The following is a 14,116-nucleotide window of genomic DNA, read 5'->3' on the forward strand; positions in this document are numbered from 1 at the left end:
AAATAGATTGAGGACATTTCGGCCTATTGACTAATGATATACAAAATAACTGAGCCGCACCATGAGAAAACCAGCATAGTGCATTTGCGACCAGCGTGGATCCAGACCAGCCTGCGCATTCGCGCAGTAATCCTGTTCTCTTTCAAAGCCTATTGCAATTAGAGATACTGTTAGCGAACAGCATGGATCCTGACCAGACTGCGCGGATGCGCATGCTGATCTGCCGCGGATGATCCATGCTGGTCGCAAATGCACTATGTTGGTTTTCTCATGGTGTGGCTCAAATATGTCTATGGCCATTAAAATAATATATAATTATGTTGGACTCAAAGATCAATATAACAGCATACATTACACTATACGTCCTGTTTCCTCCAAAAATCAGTTATCAGGGCCTTATGTGTTTTACAAACAGCACGTGTTCTTTAGATGTACGTCATTCAGTTTTTAAAGAAACAGTCGTTGGTCTAAACTAATCGAAAGAATTATCCATGTGACAGATATCCAAGATAGGAGAGACGAACCATGTTCCATCTTTTCACGTACAAACGCTCTACCCCCTAGCCCCCGTCCAGCTGTCATGTGTTCTATCCCGCTGTCCAGCTGTCATGTGTTCTATCCCGCCATCCAGCTGTCATTTGTTCTATCACAAAGTCCAGCTGTCATGTGTTTGTTCCCCGCCGTCAATCTGTCATGTTTTCTATTCCCGCAGTCCAACTGTCAGGTGTTCCATCCCCGCCGTCAAGCTATTAGGAGTTCGATCCTCGCTATCTATTTTAGACGTTCTATACCCGGCATACAGCTGTCATACGGTATTCAAGTATCCCCGCCGTCCAGCTGTCATGCGGTCTACTAACGGCGTCCAGTTGTTAGGCTTTCTATCCCCGCCGTCAAGCTGTTAGGCCTTGTAGCCTTACCATCCAGCTGTCATGCGTTGTATCTCCCCGACGTCCATCTGTGTCACGTTTTGTCCCCGCCGTCCAGCTGTCATACGTTCTGTCCCAGGTTCTATCCCCGCCGTCCAGCTGTCATACGTTCTTTCCCCGGTTTTATCCTCGCCGTCCAGCTGTCATACATTCTGTCCCATGTTCTATCCTCGCCATCCAGCTGTGATACGTTCTGTCCCCGGTTCTATCCTCGCCATCCAACTGTGATACGTTCTGTCCCAGGTTCTTTCCTCGCCATCAGCTGTGATACGTTCTGTCCCCGGTTTTATCCTCGCCATCCAGCTGTGATACGCCCTGTCCCCGGTTCTATCCTCGCCATCCAGCTGTGATACGTTCTGTCCCCGGCTTTATTCTCGCCATCCAGCTACTATTATTTTGCTTGACTACGTTCAATGGTTCCAGAGGATCTTCCTACAGACTTTATAACTACCACATCATCAGTGTTTATATAAGTGCCGTGTGGCGGTAAATGTCTGGTTTGGGTAACCGTGTTCTTGCGAATTAATTCAATCGCGTTAAAATGGAGAGCAGAATCATGTCGAAGCATGGGGTCTTGTTGCTACCCTACCTACTGATTCCGCAAGTTTTCCATTCTTGACACACTGGTCTAACTTTTTCAGTTAACTAATAGTGATTGGAGCGCTCCCACTCACTAAATAAAAATCTATTATTTTTTATGACAAACTACTGCTGAATGGAAAACGTATCAAATATAGTAGTAGTATTGCCACATTTTGTTTGATTATTTGTTTGGTAATCTACCGAAGCAATGATTAATCAAAATTTTTCTAACGTTTTAAGATTAGTTTCCATAGTAACGCATCGAGATATTTTTCCACGAAAACTCCGACGAGAGACAATCATCGATTGGGAAACTGCATGCATTGAATACTGTAGGACAACTGAAATCAATATCTCTGTAGTTGTTAGAATTTTCTCCGTCCTTAAGAAAAGATAAATTTTAGAAATTGGATTTAAATGGGTACATATGTTTATCAGGTATTTCAGTAAGTAAGCCGTTTTTGTATCAAATTCAACAGTCCGTGCACCTTAATTTCGCATCTTTTTCATTTACTAAGTACATTGTTTCGCCTGAAAATAACTGACATATCACCTTTGTAAGTTCGTGCACCTAATTTTTCGCATCTTTTTCATTTTACTAAGTATAATGTACCGCCTGAAAATAATTGACATATCACCTTTGTAAGTACGGGTTCAAAGCCCCATTAACCGTTGTATTTGATATCAATCTACACTTTCTTCTACATCCAGGTTGCGTGTGGGTGGGGTGGGGCGGAGGAAAACAGTTCTTTTTGTATAAAAATCACCAATCTGTGTAGAAACCTATCTACAAACATTTGCAGTCCTTATACGTATTTGATAACAAGTGTTTTCACTTATTCTTCTTTTGTTTTCAGGTACGAGATAACAAAACCACAGTTTAAAGATGAGATATTTAATAAGGACACATAAGAAGCGCTGTATTGCCCTAATTGTGATAGGTACCATTCTCATTTATGTTGCAATAAACATATTCATCACATTCCATACGCGTCACGGAAGCAGAAAACCAAGTTTTATGCAAAAGTATCTTTATGCTTCAAAGCTTAAGTTTAAAGAGGAAAACATGAGGAGTTTAATAGGTTCCAAATTTCAGGCATGTGTTCATCCAAATTTGCCGCTATGGAGTAAAGAATTCAAAACTTATTTTGAAAAGGTGAAACCAGTCAAATGCACCGAGGACACGGACTGGGTATACACCGGAAGTGGTAAATTTTACATTTCGAGGCATGCAGTGGATAAATATGGAGAGATAACATGTGCATACGTACCAATAGTGAACTCAAATGACACATTTAGAACTTTAAAACCCATCGTACCTATGCTGAATGGAAGCGCACTTGTCTCTGATGCATTCAAAGTTTCGTGTAAATCTGCAGATGGAAATAAATATGCAAACATTCATGCATGCATAGCACCAACAACAAACAGAATACCACATGAAGTTACACCAACTTCCGATAGATACAATGTATTAATATTTGGTTTTGACTCACTCTCTCGACAAATGTTTATGCGTTTGCTTCCAAAGACTCATACATATTTTACGGAGATACTGGGTGGTTCCCTGCTTGAAGGTTACAACATTGTAGGAGATGGTACAACGCAAGCTTTATTGCCCTTGTTAACGGGAAAACGGGAAACAGAAATACCGGAAGTGAGAAGAGGGAAGCCGGGGGCAAGACATGTTGATGAGTTGTTAGATTTTGTTTGGAAACAATACGAAAAGAAGGGCTACGTAACGCAATGGGCAGAGGACCTTGCAGATATCGGCACATTCAATTTTAGGATGCTGGGATTTAAGGATCAGCCCGTTAACCATTACATGCGCCCTTTTTATCTTGCAGCCACTCCAATTTATCCTTATTTTAGCAGATATTGCTTAGGTTCTAGAACAAGACACCAGGTTTACCTCGACTGGCTTAAAGAAGGACTAGAGACTAACAACGACAAGAACTTCTTTACTTTTGGATTTTTCTCCGAATACACTCATAGCAACAATAATCCTGCAATACTCTCAGACGAAGAAAATGTCGCGTTCCTTGAATATCTTAGAGGTAAAAACATTCTTGATAAAGCATTTCTTATTGTAATGAGTGATCATGGTACACGGTATGGATCTATTCGAATGACCGAGCAGGGTAAACTAGAAGAAAGAATGCCGTATTTTGGTGTATCGGTACCTCCAGCTTTCCAAACAAAATTCCCTGAAAAGTATAAAACTTTTCTAAACAACACAAAAAGACTTAGTGTACCATCAGATATACACGAAACTCTCTTGGATATAATCGGCGAATCAAGCACCAAATCTGAAATTAATAGGACAGTATATTCTTTGTTTTCACCGATACCAAAAGACAGGACATGCGCCGACGCTGCAATTGAGACACACTGGTGCGCATGTCTGAAATCGAAAGTTGTTTCCGTTTCCGATCCAAACGTCCTATCTTCAGTGAAGACAATTATATCACGCATCAACGATATTTTGCGAGGGTTTACTTCTTTATGCCATCTGTTGTCACTCCGGAACATTTTTAAATCTGTTTCTTTTGAAACTGATAGACATGTATTGCGGTTCAAGAAAAGTCGAGATGTTGATGGTCGTGTTCCAGATCTTAGCGATACCTTACTTCCAGAAATCGTACATTATCAAATAACGTTTGAAACGGTTCCGGGTAATGCAGTTTTCGAAGCAACTGCGTTCATGAATTTGGTTACAGGTGATGTAATTGCAAATGAAAGAGAAATAAGCAGATTAAATCGATACAATGATGCTCCGAAATGTATTGAAAAGTCACATCCGTCGCTTCGACCTTACTGCTATTGTAGATGATAATTGATGACAGTAACTTATAGATATATTTAACTTAAACACACAAAAGGCGTATAATGCTCTGAATCATTTCTGGAGAAGTAGGCGTACCCTGTGTACGATAAAAACTTTAAAACAACGAATGTGTCACCAGACATTGATAGTATAATAAATAATTAGCGAAATAAAAGAGAAATCAATGAAATATACACCATTAAATGACCCATTTGTTAAAAAAGAGGTCTTACTAGACCCAAATTTCATATCTAAAAATTTGAACAATTTCAACATCAGGTAAAACATTGTGAAAACTGTAGAAAACGTAATATCTTGCGTCTCCATTCCTTTGTTGTTATTATACGCCCGAAGGAACGTATTTTGGTGTTCGTCTGACCGTCTGTCTGTCTGTGTGTACGTCTTAGGGGTCAAAGGTCATATAACTTTGTTTCGAGTGCGATGTGTAACTCTTAAACTGCTTGAAGGATTTAAAAAAAACTTGTCACAAATGTTCACCACATTGAGACGACGTGCAGAGCACATAGCTCGCTTCAAGGTAAAGGTCACACTTAGAGGTTAAAGGTCACATGACTTTGTTTTGTGTTTATGTTGCTTTGCATTGCGGTGCTCTTGTTTTTATTTGGCAGATTCTTTTTTTTTTTTGTTCACTTACAATATTTTTTATTGAATTACTTCCCTTTTATGTTACTAGAAATAGGTTATTTTGTAACTTTTTTATTATTAGCCGTAAGTAAAAACCGAGACCACTTTTCTTTGGTACAACATGGATGGTACCTGCAAAGTTAAGGTGTATTTTGACACATCTGTACCTGTTAATAATTTTAGTGGACTAAGAGTTTTTCGGGGAATTTCTTCCCTTTGTTGTCATTTTCCTGAGAACTTCAACAGTAAAGTTCTTTAAATTTTGCTCCCATCCTCTGATATTTGACTTTATCAAAACCTTTGGGGACCTCCGTGGCCGAGTGGTTAAGGTTGCTGACTTAAATCACTTGCCCCTCATCGATGTGGGTTCGAGCCTCACTCGGGGCGTTGAATTCTTCATGTGAGGAAGCCATCCAGCTGACTTACGGAAGGTCGGTGGTTCTACCCAGGTGCCTGCTCGTGATGAAATAATGCACGCAGGGGCACCTGGGGTCTTCCTCCACCATTAAAGCTGGAAAGTCGCCATATGACCTATCATGTGTCGGTGCGTCGTTAAATAAAAAGAAGGTATCAAAAACTTTTACAAAAAAATTCTAAGTTAAAAAGGTACATAACTCTGTCAAAATTCAAATCACAGTTATGAGGATTGTTTTCCCGGTGTAGACTTCGATAGTAAATAACTATTTTAAGTTTAAAGTCAATAGCTTTGATAGTAACAGAGACATTTGACTTTATCAAAAACTTTAACCAAAAATTCTAATTTAAAAGGGGGCATAACTCTGTCAAAATTCAAATCAGAGTTATAGGGATTGTTTCTCTCGGTGTAGACTTTGATAGTAAATAAGTATTTTAAGTTTCAAGTCAATAGCTTTGGTAGTAACAGAGATATTTGACTTTATCTAAAAAATTAACCAAAAATTCTAAGTTAAAAAGGGGCATAATTCTATCAAAATTCAAATCAGAGCAACGCAGATTGTTTTTCCTGATGTGGACTTCGATAGTAAATAATTATTTTAAGTTTCAAGTCAATAACTTTGATAGTAACAGAGATATTTGACTTTATCAAAAACTTTAACCATAAATTCTAAGTAAAAAGGGGCATAATTCTATCAAAATTCAATCAGAGTTATGGGGATTAATTTTCCTGGTGTAGACTTCGATAGTAAATAACTATAATAAGTTTCAAGTCAATAGCTTTGATAGTAACAGAGATATTTGACTTTATCAAAAACTATAACCAAAAATGCTAAATTAGAAAGGGGTATAATTCTGTAAAAATTCAATCAGAGTTATGGGGATTGTTCTTCCTTGTGTAGACTTTGATAGTAAATAAGTATTTTAAGTTTCAAGTCAATAGCTTTTGACAGTAATAGAGATATTTGACTTTATCAAAAATTTTAACCAACGGAGACGCCGACGCCGGAGCGAATGCAATAGCTCTATTTTTTCTTCAAAAAGTCTAGCTAAAAACAGGCACATCCAGATTTTATGTCACCTACCGCATAGTGATGATATAATAACTCAAACCCTATTGCCGTTATAAACTCTTTTTCATATCGCGCATAATATAATTAAACTATGTTGAGACGGTCCCCTTGAAAAATCTATCGCCTTAGGTGCCCACAGTCCACGTAGACGTAATCCGTAAATCTCTATAAACTAGTTGTGCGCTTTACTCATCATCTCACAAAATCTTTGAGTTTCCAGATGACTTTCACTTAAGGAAATACATTAAAAACATAATATAGACAGTATACATAATATAGACAAGTATACATAATAAAAACAGTATACATAATATACATAATATAGACAAGTATACATAATATAGACAGTATACATAATATAGACAATATACATAATATAGACAAGTATACATAATATAGACAGTATACATAATATACATAATATAGACAAGTATACATAATATAGACAGTATACATAATATAGACAATATACATAATATAGACAGTATACATAATATAGACAATATACAAAATATAGACAGTATACATAATATAGACAATATACATAATATAGACAAGTATACATAATATAGACAGTATACATAATATACATAATATAGACAAGTATACGTAATATAGACAGTATACATAATATAGACAATATACATAATATAGACAGTATACATAATATAGACAGTATACATAATATACATAATATAGACAAGTATACATAATATAGACAGTATACATAATATAGACAATATACATAATATAGACAGTATACATAATATAGACAAGTATACATAATATACATAATATAGACAAGTATACATAATATAGACAATATACATAATATAGACAATATACATAATATAGACAGTATACATAATATAGACAGTATACATAATATACATAATATAGACAAGTATACATAATATAGACAAGTATACATAATATAGACAATATACGTAATATAGACAAGTATACATAATATAGACAGTATACATAATATACATAATATAGACAAGTATACATAATATAGACAGTATACATAATATAGACAATATACATAATATAGACAGTATACATAATATAGACAAGTATACATAATATAGACAATATACATAATATAGACAATATACATAATATAGACAGTATACATATAGTATGATTACGTAATATAAATGACTCTGTTGGAATGATATGTGTGTCACACACTGTTGGAATGATATGTGTGTCACACACTGTTGGAATGATATGTGTGGAATGATATGTGTGCCACACACTGTTGGAATGATATGTGTGTCACACACTGTTGGAATGATATGTGTGGAATGATATGTGTGTCACACACTGTTGGAATGATATGTGTGTCACACTCTGTTGGAATGATATGTGTGGAATGATATGTGTGTCACACTCTCTTGGAATGATGTGTGTGTCACACTCTGTTGGAATGATATGTCACACTGTTGGAATGATATGTGTGTCACACACTGTCAAGTTTTGATATTATCAAACATCTTTTAATAAAAATCATATGCAGTGTTATTCTATAGTGCCTAACTTGTCTTATGGAAACATAAATGTCTGTGCTATATTGATATGATAAAATCTTTGTATGACACAACAATTCGTGCATTATTCGTCTTTTTGATCTTTTATTTTCGCTCTAAGACAAATAAGGCACGGATTTACTTATGAATAATGAGAAAATATTTTAACATTTTCATTATGTGGTCTAATATTTTCGACTTTCGAGATTAGGCCATTATCAAAGTGAATATGCTAGAGCTTATTGAAAAACGGAACTTAATTCATGTAGGTATAGTACGTTAAATATTTATGGACTATTAGAAACACTTAATATATCTTTTCAAAGTATGCCTCATTGATACAGTGCCATCAATAAGTGTAATGGTCAGTGTTTATTGAGTGTTTTTGTCTAAAAAGAATAGCAGTGTTTTCTGTTTGAGGTGTTGTCGCGGATGTATTTATTTACATTCTGCGTTTCATTTCGTATAAGTTATACTGTTATAAATTATAATGCAATATCCAAAAGGACAATAATGAAAGTTCATTCTTTATTGATATATTGATGAATATTCAGTAAAATATATTTAGCACATTTTCTCACTAAATATGAAAGAAAACAGCTGTATATTGATAAATATATACATGTAGTATGTTTTACACTATTATTGTTGTTTATGTTTATCTTTCTCAGCGGGGATTTTATTTATATTGTGTTGTTTTAACTTGTTGATAATAGGGTAAGTGCGAGGTTGACATGCCCTAAACGCGCTTAAACCCCCAGTTTCCTTTATTTAGGTTACTTACCGTTTCAAGGCGGTGCCCCTATTTTCAACTGGTTGTTTTCTCTGTCTTGTATTGTCTGTTGCGTATGTTTTCTTGTTTGTTGTAAGCCTTTTTCCTCCGCCCCACTCCCCCTATTGCCCTCTCTTTTCCCTTGCATTTACGCTACTTTTTGCATCCCCTCCCCCTTTACTTTTAGTACGTTTTCGTGGCTCCCCTTTGTTTTGGCAGCCGAATCCCAAGACGGTACTTGATTGTTTTTCTTACGTGTGTGGGTGCGTTTGTATGCTTGTGAGTCTATAACGGTGCCCTACTGTTTTCTTATGTGTTGCTTGTTCGTTTTTCTATGTTATTTAATTGATCGTAGTTGTGTGTTTATCTTTGGTACATGAGTGTCTGCGCTATTGTGGTTTACGTTGAAGTGCGACTGTTTTTAAAGAACGCGGCATTCCCTTGTATATTCGTCCTTGTTCAGCTTTCCCCTTCGGATTCCCTTCCCCCTCCACCCCCGACCCCATTTCGCCCCTTGCCGTTTCCTTCCCCTCCATCAATATTTAGCATAATTTAATATGTACTTGTTGGATGTTTAAAGCAACCCGTCTGAAATATTTTTCCATTCACACACAGCTTCTGTTTGTTGTGGGCCTATTATGTAAATACGTGGCTCTGGGGCTGTGTTTTTTGGTGCTCTGTGCTTCCGAGAAATCTACCCTTACCTATTATATTTTGTTTAAAATGATATCATGGACTAGCTCTTAAACATTCAATATTAGCAATTATAAATTGTCATTTATCTCCATGAAAATTGCTTTTACACTTTATCATTTCTCTTTGTGTGTGCGTGTGTGCGTGTGTGTGTGTTTTCAAAAGATATTTCTCTATCATTTATATGTTCATATAATTTCTTTATTATGATGTGAATTGTATGCTTCTTTTCTTATGGTGGAATAAAAGATATATCTATCTATCTAACTTAAAAATATTTGGCATCTGTGTTAGGGTAATTGCGCTTTTTATTTCTATAGAACATTGGCAATTATACATTTTAATGGATTTTGAAACTAAACATTTGATATGAAATTCCAGAAAATTTTGCCTCGTGTTACGGGACTGGTACGGTCAAGGTCGCGGCAAGAATAAATTAATTGCTCTCACCATAACAAGAGTGTGTATGTCATGAGGGGGAGGACCCGTACATGATATGTCATTTCTGGCAATGCGAAGGTTAAAAATGTGACAGCGTTGTTCCATGGGTGAAAATCAATTAAACTGGCTTGCATTGTTATAATCCATAGGGAAGATAACGAGTCCCACATAACTCCATAACAAGTGCTTCTGAAATGGGACTGGCCTAGTCCCAATCCGTGACTCTAGTTACCTCCCCTGACGGTCCGTCAGACTGAAATGAAATGAAAGTGATAGTTACGTCACGAGCTGGACTAGGACTGACCCGTACAATATTGGGCAGAAATGTGACTATTAGTATACTGAAAAGCTTATCGTCAAAATGATAAATGACCTATGAATTTTAGGCACTTCATTGGCACCTTGGCCCATATAAATTGATTTTTGACCACAAAAGAAATGCTTTTAATATATGACAAACAAAAATGCAAATCGCAAGAATTATGTACACTGAATCTGACAAATAACCTAACATTTATTCTCCCAAATTAAATCTGTTAAATGAACGAAAATATCTTCTAAACATAAAACTTCATAACTTCATATACATGTTCACTACTATAGCAAAATGCGGCCTGTCAAGTTTCGGACAGATCGTCCAAGTAACACCAGAGATATGGCCCTTAATAGTTTCTAGTGTTAACAATATATGGTACTATAAGTATAGTAACTTCTGATTCATAACTTGCAGGCTCGTAACCAGAGGTAAAAAAAATAGTGAGGCACTTTCTAGGGGGGTTCAAGGGCATGCTCCCCCGGAATTTTTTTTTCGAGGGTGCCATTTCGTGCGTTTTCCTGCATTTCAAACATGTTTTTGTTACTTTTAAGATACCATTTCGGAAAAAATAAATGACATTAAAAAGATCCGTGTACATTTTAGTTACATTTAGATCTGTAGAAAAGTAAGAATTTCGAAATTGCCGACGCATTTGCGATTATTGTAACCTTTAACACTAACTTAAAGGCATATGGTCATGCTTGCTTGTTTCAGTAAATGTATATATATGTTCATTTATAAACGTTTTAGCATGGCTGACGTGAAACGAAAATTTGAAACTCAAAGAAGCATCATAGTTTATGCATATACAAGTACAATACAGATATGTAATACAAATGTACTTATAGTAGGGTGACTTTCAGGGCAAAAATGGACATGGGGTGGTCACAAAAGTATAACAAAGGATGTTATATACCAAAAATGTTGGCAAATGTCTGAAGTTTATGATTCTGGCAAAAATAAATTTCTCAAGTTAGTGCGGGCCGCGAAATCTAAGATGGCGTCCAAGATGGCTGCCATTTTTGTTAGATATGATCAAATTAATCTTAATTTTTTTTTCTTTTAGATATAATAAACACCTTATATTTCATTTTATATCGATAAAAAGGTTAAAATGAATAAAAACTGAAGAAAAAAATGCTAAAAAAATTTCAAGGTCAAGGCCAAATTCAAGGTCAAACCTGAAAATTAGTAATTTTAACGAAAGACTGTTAAATACTGTATGTCTCCCGGGGTCTTCGGCACATGAGCCATCAAAATGACATTTTAGCGACGCAACTTGGTATTGAATTTGAGTTGTAACCTTGAAGTTTTTCAAAAATGTCTGTGAAGATTTCAAAACATAATTTATCCTTTGCTGTTTTCCCTGACACCCGTTATGATGATAAACAGCAAATGTAACAAATAACATTTTACGGGTTTCTTTTCCTTTTTGTGTTGAAAATACCGGTAATCTAGGATGTCGTTTTGTAATTCTCCATGTACATTACTTGAGACATTTCTGTTATTTAACTAATACAGTTTACTTTATACTGCTTTGAGGTATAACTTTGGTCAAACTTTAATAGAAAATATTGATTATATGTACTCAGAATGCAAAAATGTTGACCTTGAATTTGACATTGAATTTGACCTTGACTTTGACCTTGACCTTGAACACTCTAACAAACATTCCTGAAGATTTTGAGATCTTTTTATTTTCTGCTTCTTTTAATATATTATATATATATTATATTAGATAATTTAAAGTGAAAGAAATAATATTAGGTTATTTAACATTGTTCTGTACAATACGGAGATATATTTGGACGAGTACCCAGCTGAGAAAAGCCATATTGGACGAGCCGCTAGGCGAGTTCAATATGGTTTTCTCAGCTGGGTACGAGTCCAGATATATCTCGTATTGTACAGTACAATGTTAAATAATCTTTTTATTCTATGTCTATTTTATCTTACTATAATAATAGTTTAAATTAAAAATCTTTCACTGAATATTGTATTCCTGCCTTTTCTAGTTTTTCCCAGGTTGGTATGAGTGCAAATATATATCATACAGAACAATGTTAGATCTTAAATAACCTTTTTATTCTATATTCATTTCACTTCATACGTAATATACGTAATTCATTGAATGTTGTCTTTTCTGCGTATTATCATTTAAAAAAAAAGTATACGGTGCAACCTCCCTACAACAGCCATTTGGCGATTTGGGCGGTAATAATACTTGGCTAAGATATATGCCCACAAACATTGTCAGCAAGTTTGGTGATTATCGGATGAAAACTGTTCGACTTAAAAAAGGCTAAATTCCCCGTTTTTTCGAGTAATTCAAGGACTATAATCAAAGAGTGTCTGGTACAATTTGGCTGGTTATCGAAATTGGCTGAGATATAATGCCCACAAACTTTGTCAGCAAGTTTGGTGAAGATCCGACGAAAACTGAATTATAGGGCAGACATGTTTTGGATGCTGACCGCCCATCCGCTGCCATTCATAATCTTCTCCATTTGGTTTCTTAACCGTTAAAAAAAAACTGCTGAGGTAGCTATTCAGGCAGTCAGGGCTGATACCAATTTCTAGGTTTCGTCCGGAACGGCTTCTTTTAGCGACTTTTCAAATATTCCAACATCAAATGATTCTTTTTACTGTATTTTTACGTTTTTTTATTATTAACGAACGTTTAAATATTTAAATTAGATAGTTTGTTATCCCTTGAATCGTTTTTGTGTGTTGTAAACAAAAGAACTCAAATTAAATCCAGATTTCAAGACGCATAATCAAACTCTGTACATAGAGCGCCTACTTCATCCGATTTACATTCGGAACATATTCCCGCGTTTCGGGCTTTATCGTATGTTTAACATGGGACTGCTGAACCGTCCAAATACAGAAAATACAGGATATTTTGTACGCGCGTGCGTCCAAATACAGAAAATACAGGATATTTGTACGCACGTGCATCCAAATACCGTAATATATTGTACGGTCACGTGTTGCAAATGAACGTTCGCGATTGGATAGATAAAATAGGTATAGAATAAAATGTAATATTTTATTGTTCCGAGCACATTTTTGCGAAAATGTCAGCCATCTTAGATGCCATATTGAATTACTCCACAGTGACCAACATGAGAGAGTTCTGCTATGTAGAAAATACTTTACATGCATTATTGTTGCCTAGTATGATAATAGATAACAGGTAAATCAAAATACAAAGAAAAAAATGAAAATTATATATACTCAAAATACATTTTTTTCAGCTAAATTACGGGTTTGACCTTGAGTTTGACCTTGAACTTGAACCATCCAATACCCTTTTTTTTTTGACAGAAATTTTAAACTGACTAAATCTTTGAATGATATATGAAAAATGTAAATGTTTTATGCATTTTGAAAAGGAAAGACCCATTTTAACTAATATTGGTCATATACGACAAAATCGGCGGCCATCTTGGACGCCATGTTGGATTTCTCGGCCCGCACTAACTAGAAACAAATATTTTTTCCTGAATCATAAACTTCAGACATTTACCAACATTTTGGTGTATAACATCCTTTGTTATACTTTTGTGACCACCTACCCCTTGAAATAGGCCTCTTTTTTGGTTATAGTCACCCTACTATTAATACATAATATATTTTGTGAATCTTCTTAAAATAGGTATACTATTACATTTTTATGGAGCAATAAAAAACAGAGTTTATACTTGGATAAATAGTGCGTATGACATGTCAGATCTAAAAGATCAAATTTTTGTCGTAAAGTTATACTTCTAAGTTAATCAAAATCTAAAAGTCACAAATTTATATAAAAAAGTATAAACGGAAAGATTTCCATGCATACGAAAATTTAATAAGACTTAGTGTGTCTGATATAAGTTCTTAAGTGTTA

At 35.2% G+C, this 14,116-nt stretch overlaps 1 protein-coding gene across 1 annotated transcript; it reads left to right on the forward strand.

The window, feature by feature from the left end:
• The first annotated feature begins 1,832 nt into the window (after positions 1 to 1,832).
• LOC123555243 (uncharacterized) lies at positions 1,833 to 6,396 on the forward strand. The gene is made up of 2 exons (XM_045345913.2): positions 1,833 to 1,954; positions 2,366 to 6,396. The coding sequence occupies exon 2, from the start codon at positions 2,395 to 2,397 to the stop codon at positions 4,339 to 4,341; it is 1,947 nt and encodes a 648-aa protein (XP_045201848.2). The 5' UTR covers positions 1,833 to 1,954; positions 2,366 to 2,394; the 3' UTR covers positions 4,342 to 6,396.
• Positions 6,397 to 14,116: the final 7,720 nt, after the last annotated feature.

This window comes from Mercenaria mercenaria, chromosome 7 (assembly GCF_021730395.1).
Source record: "Mercenaria mercenaria strain notata chromosome 7, MADL_Memer_1, whole genome shotgun sequence".
Classification (NCBI taxonomy): Eukaryota; Metazoa; Mollusca; class Bivalvia; order Venerida; family Veneridae; genus Mercenaria; species Mercenaria mercenaria.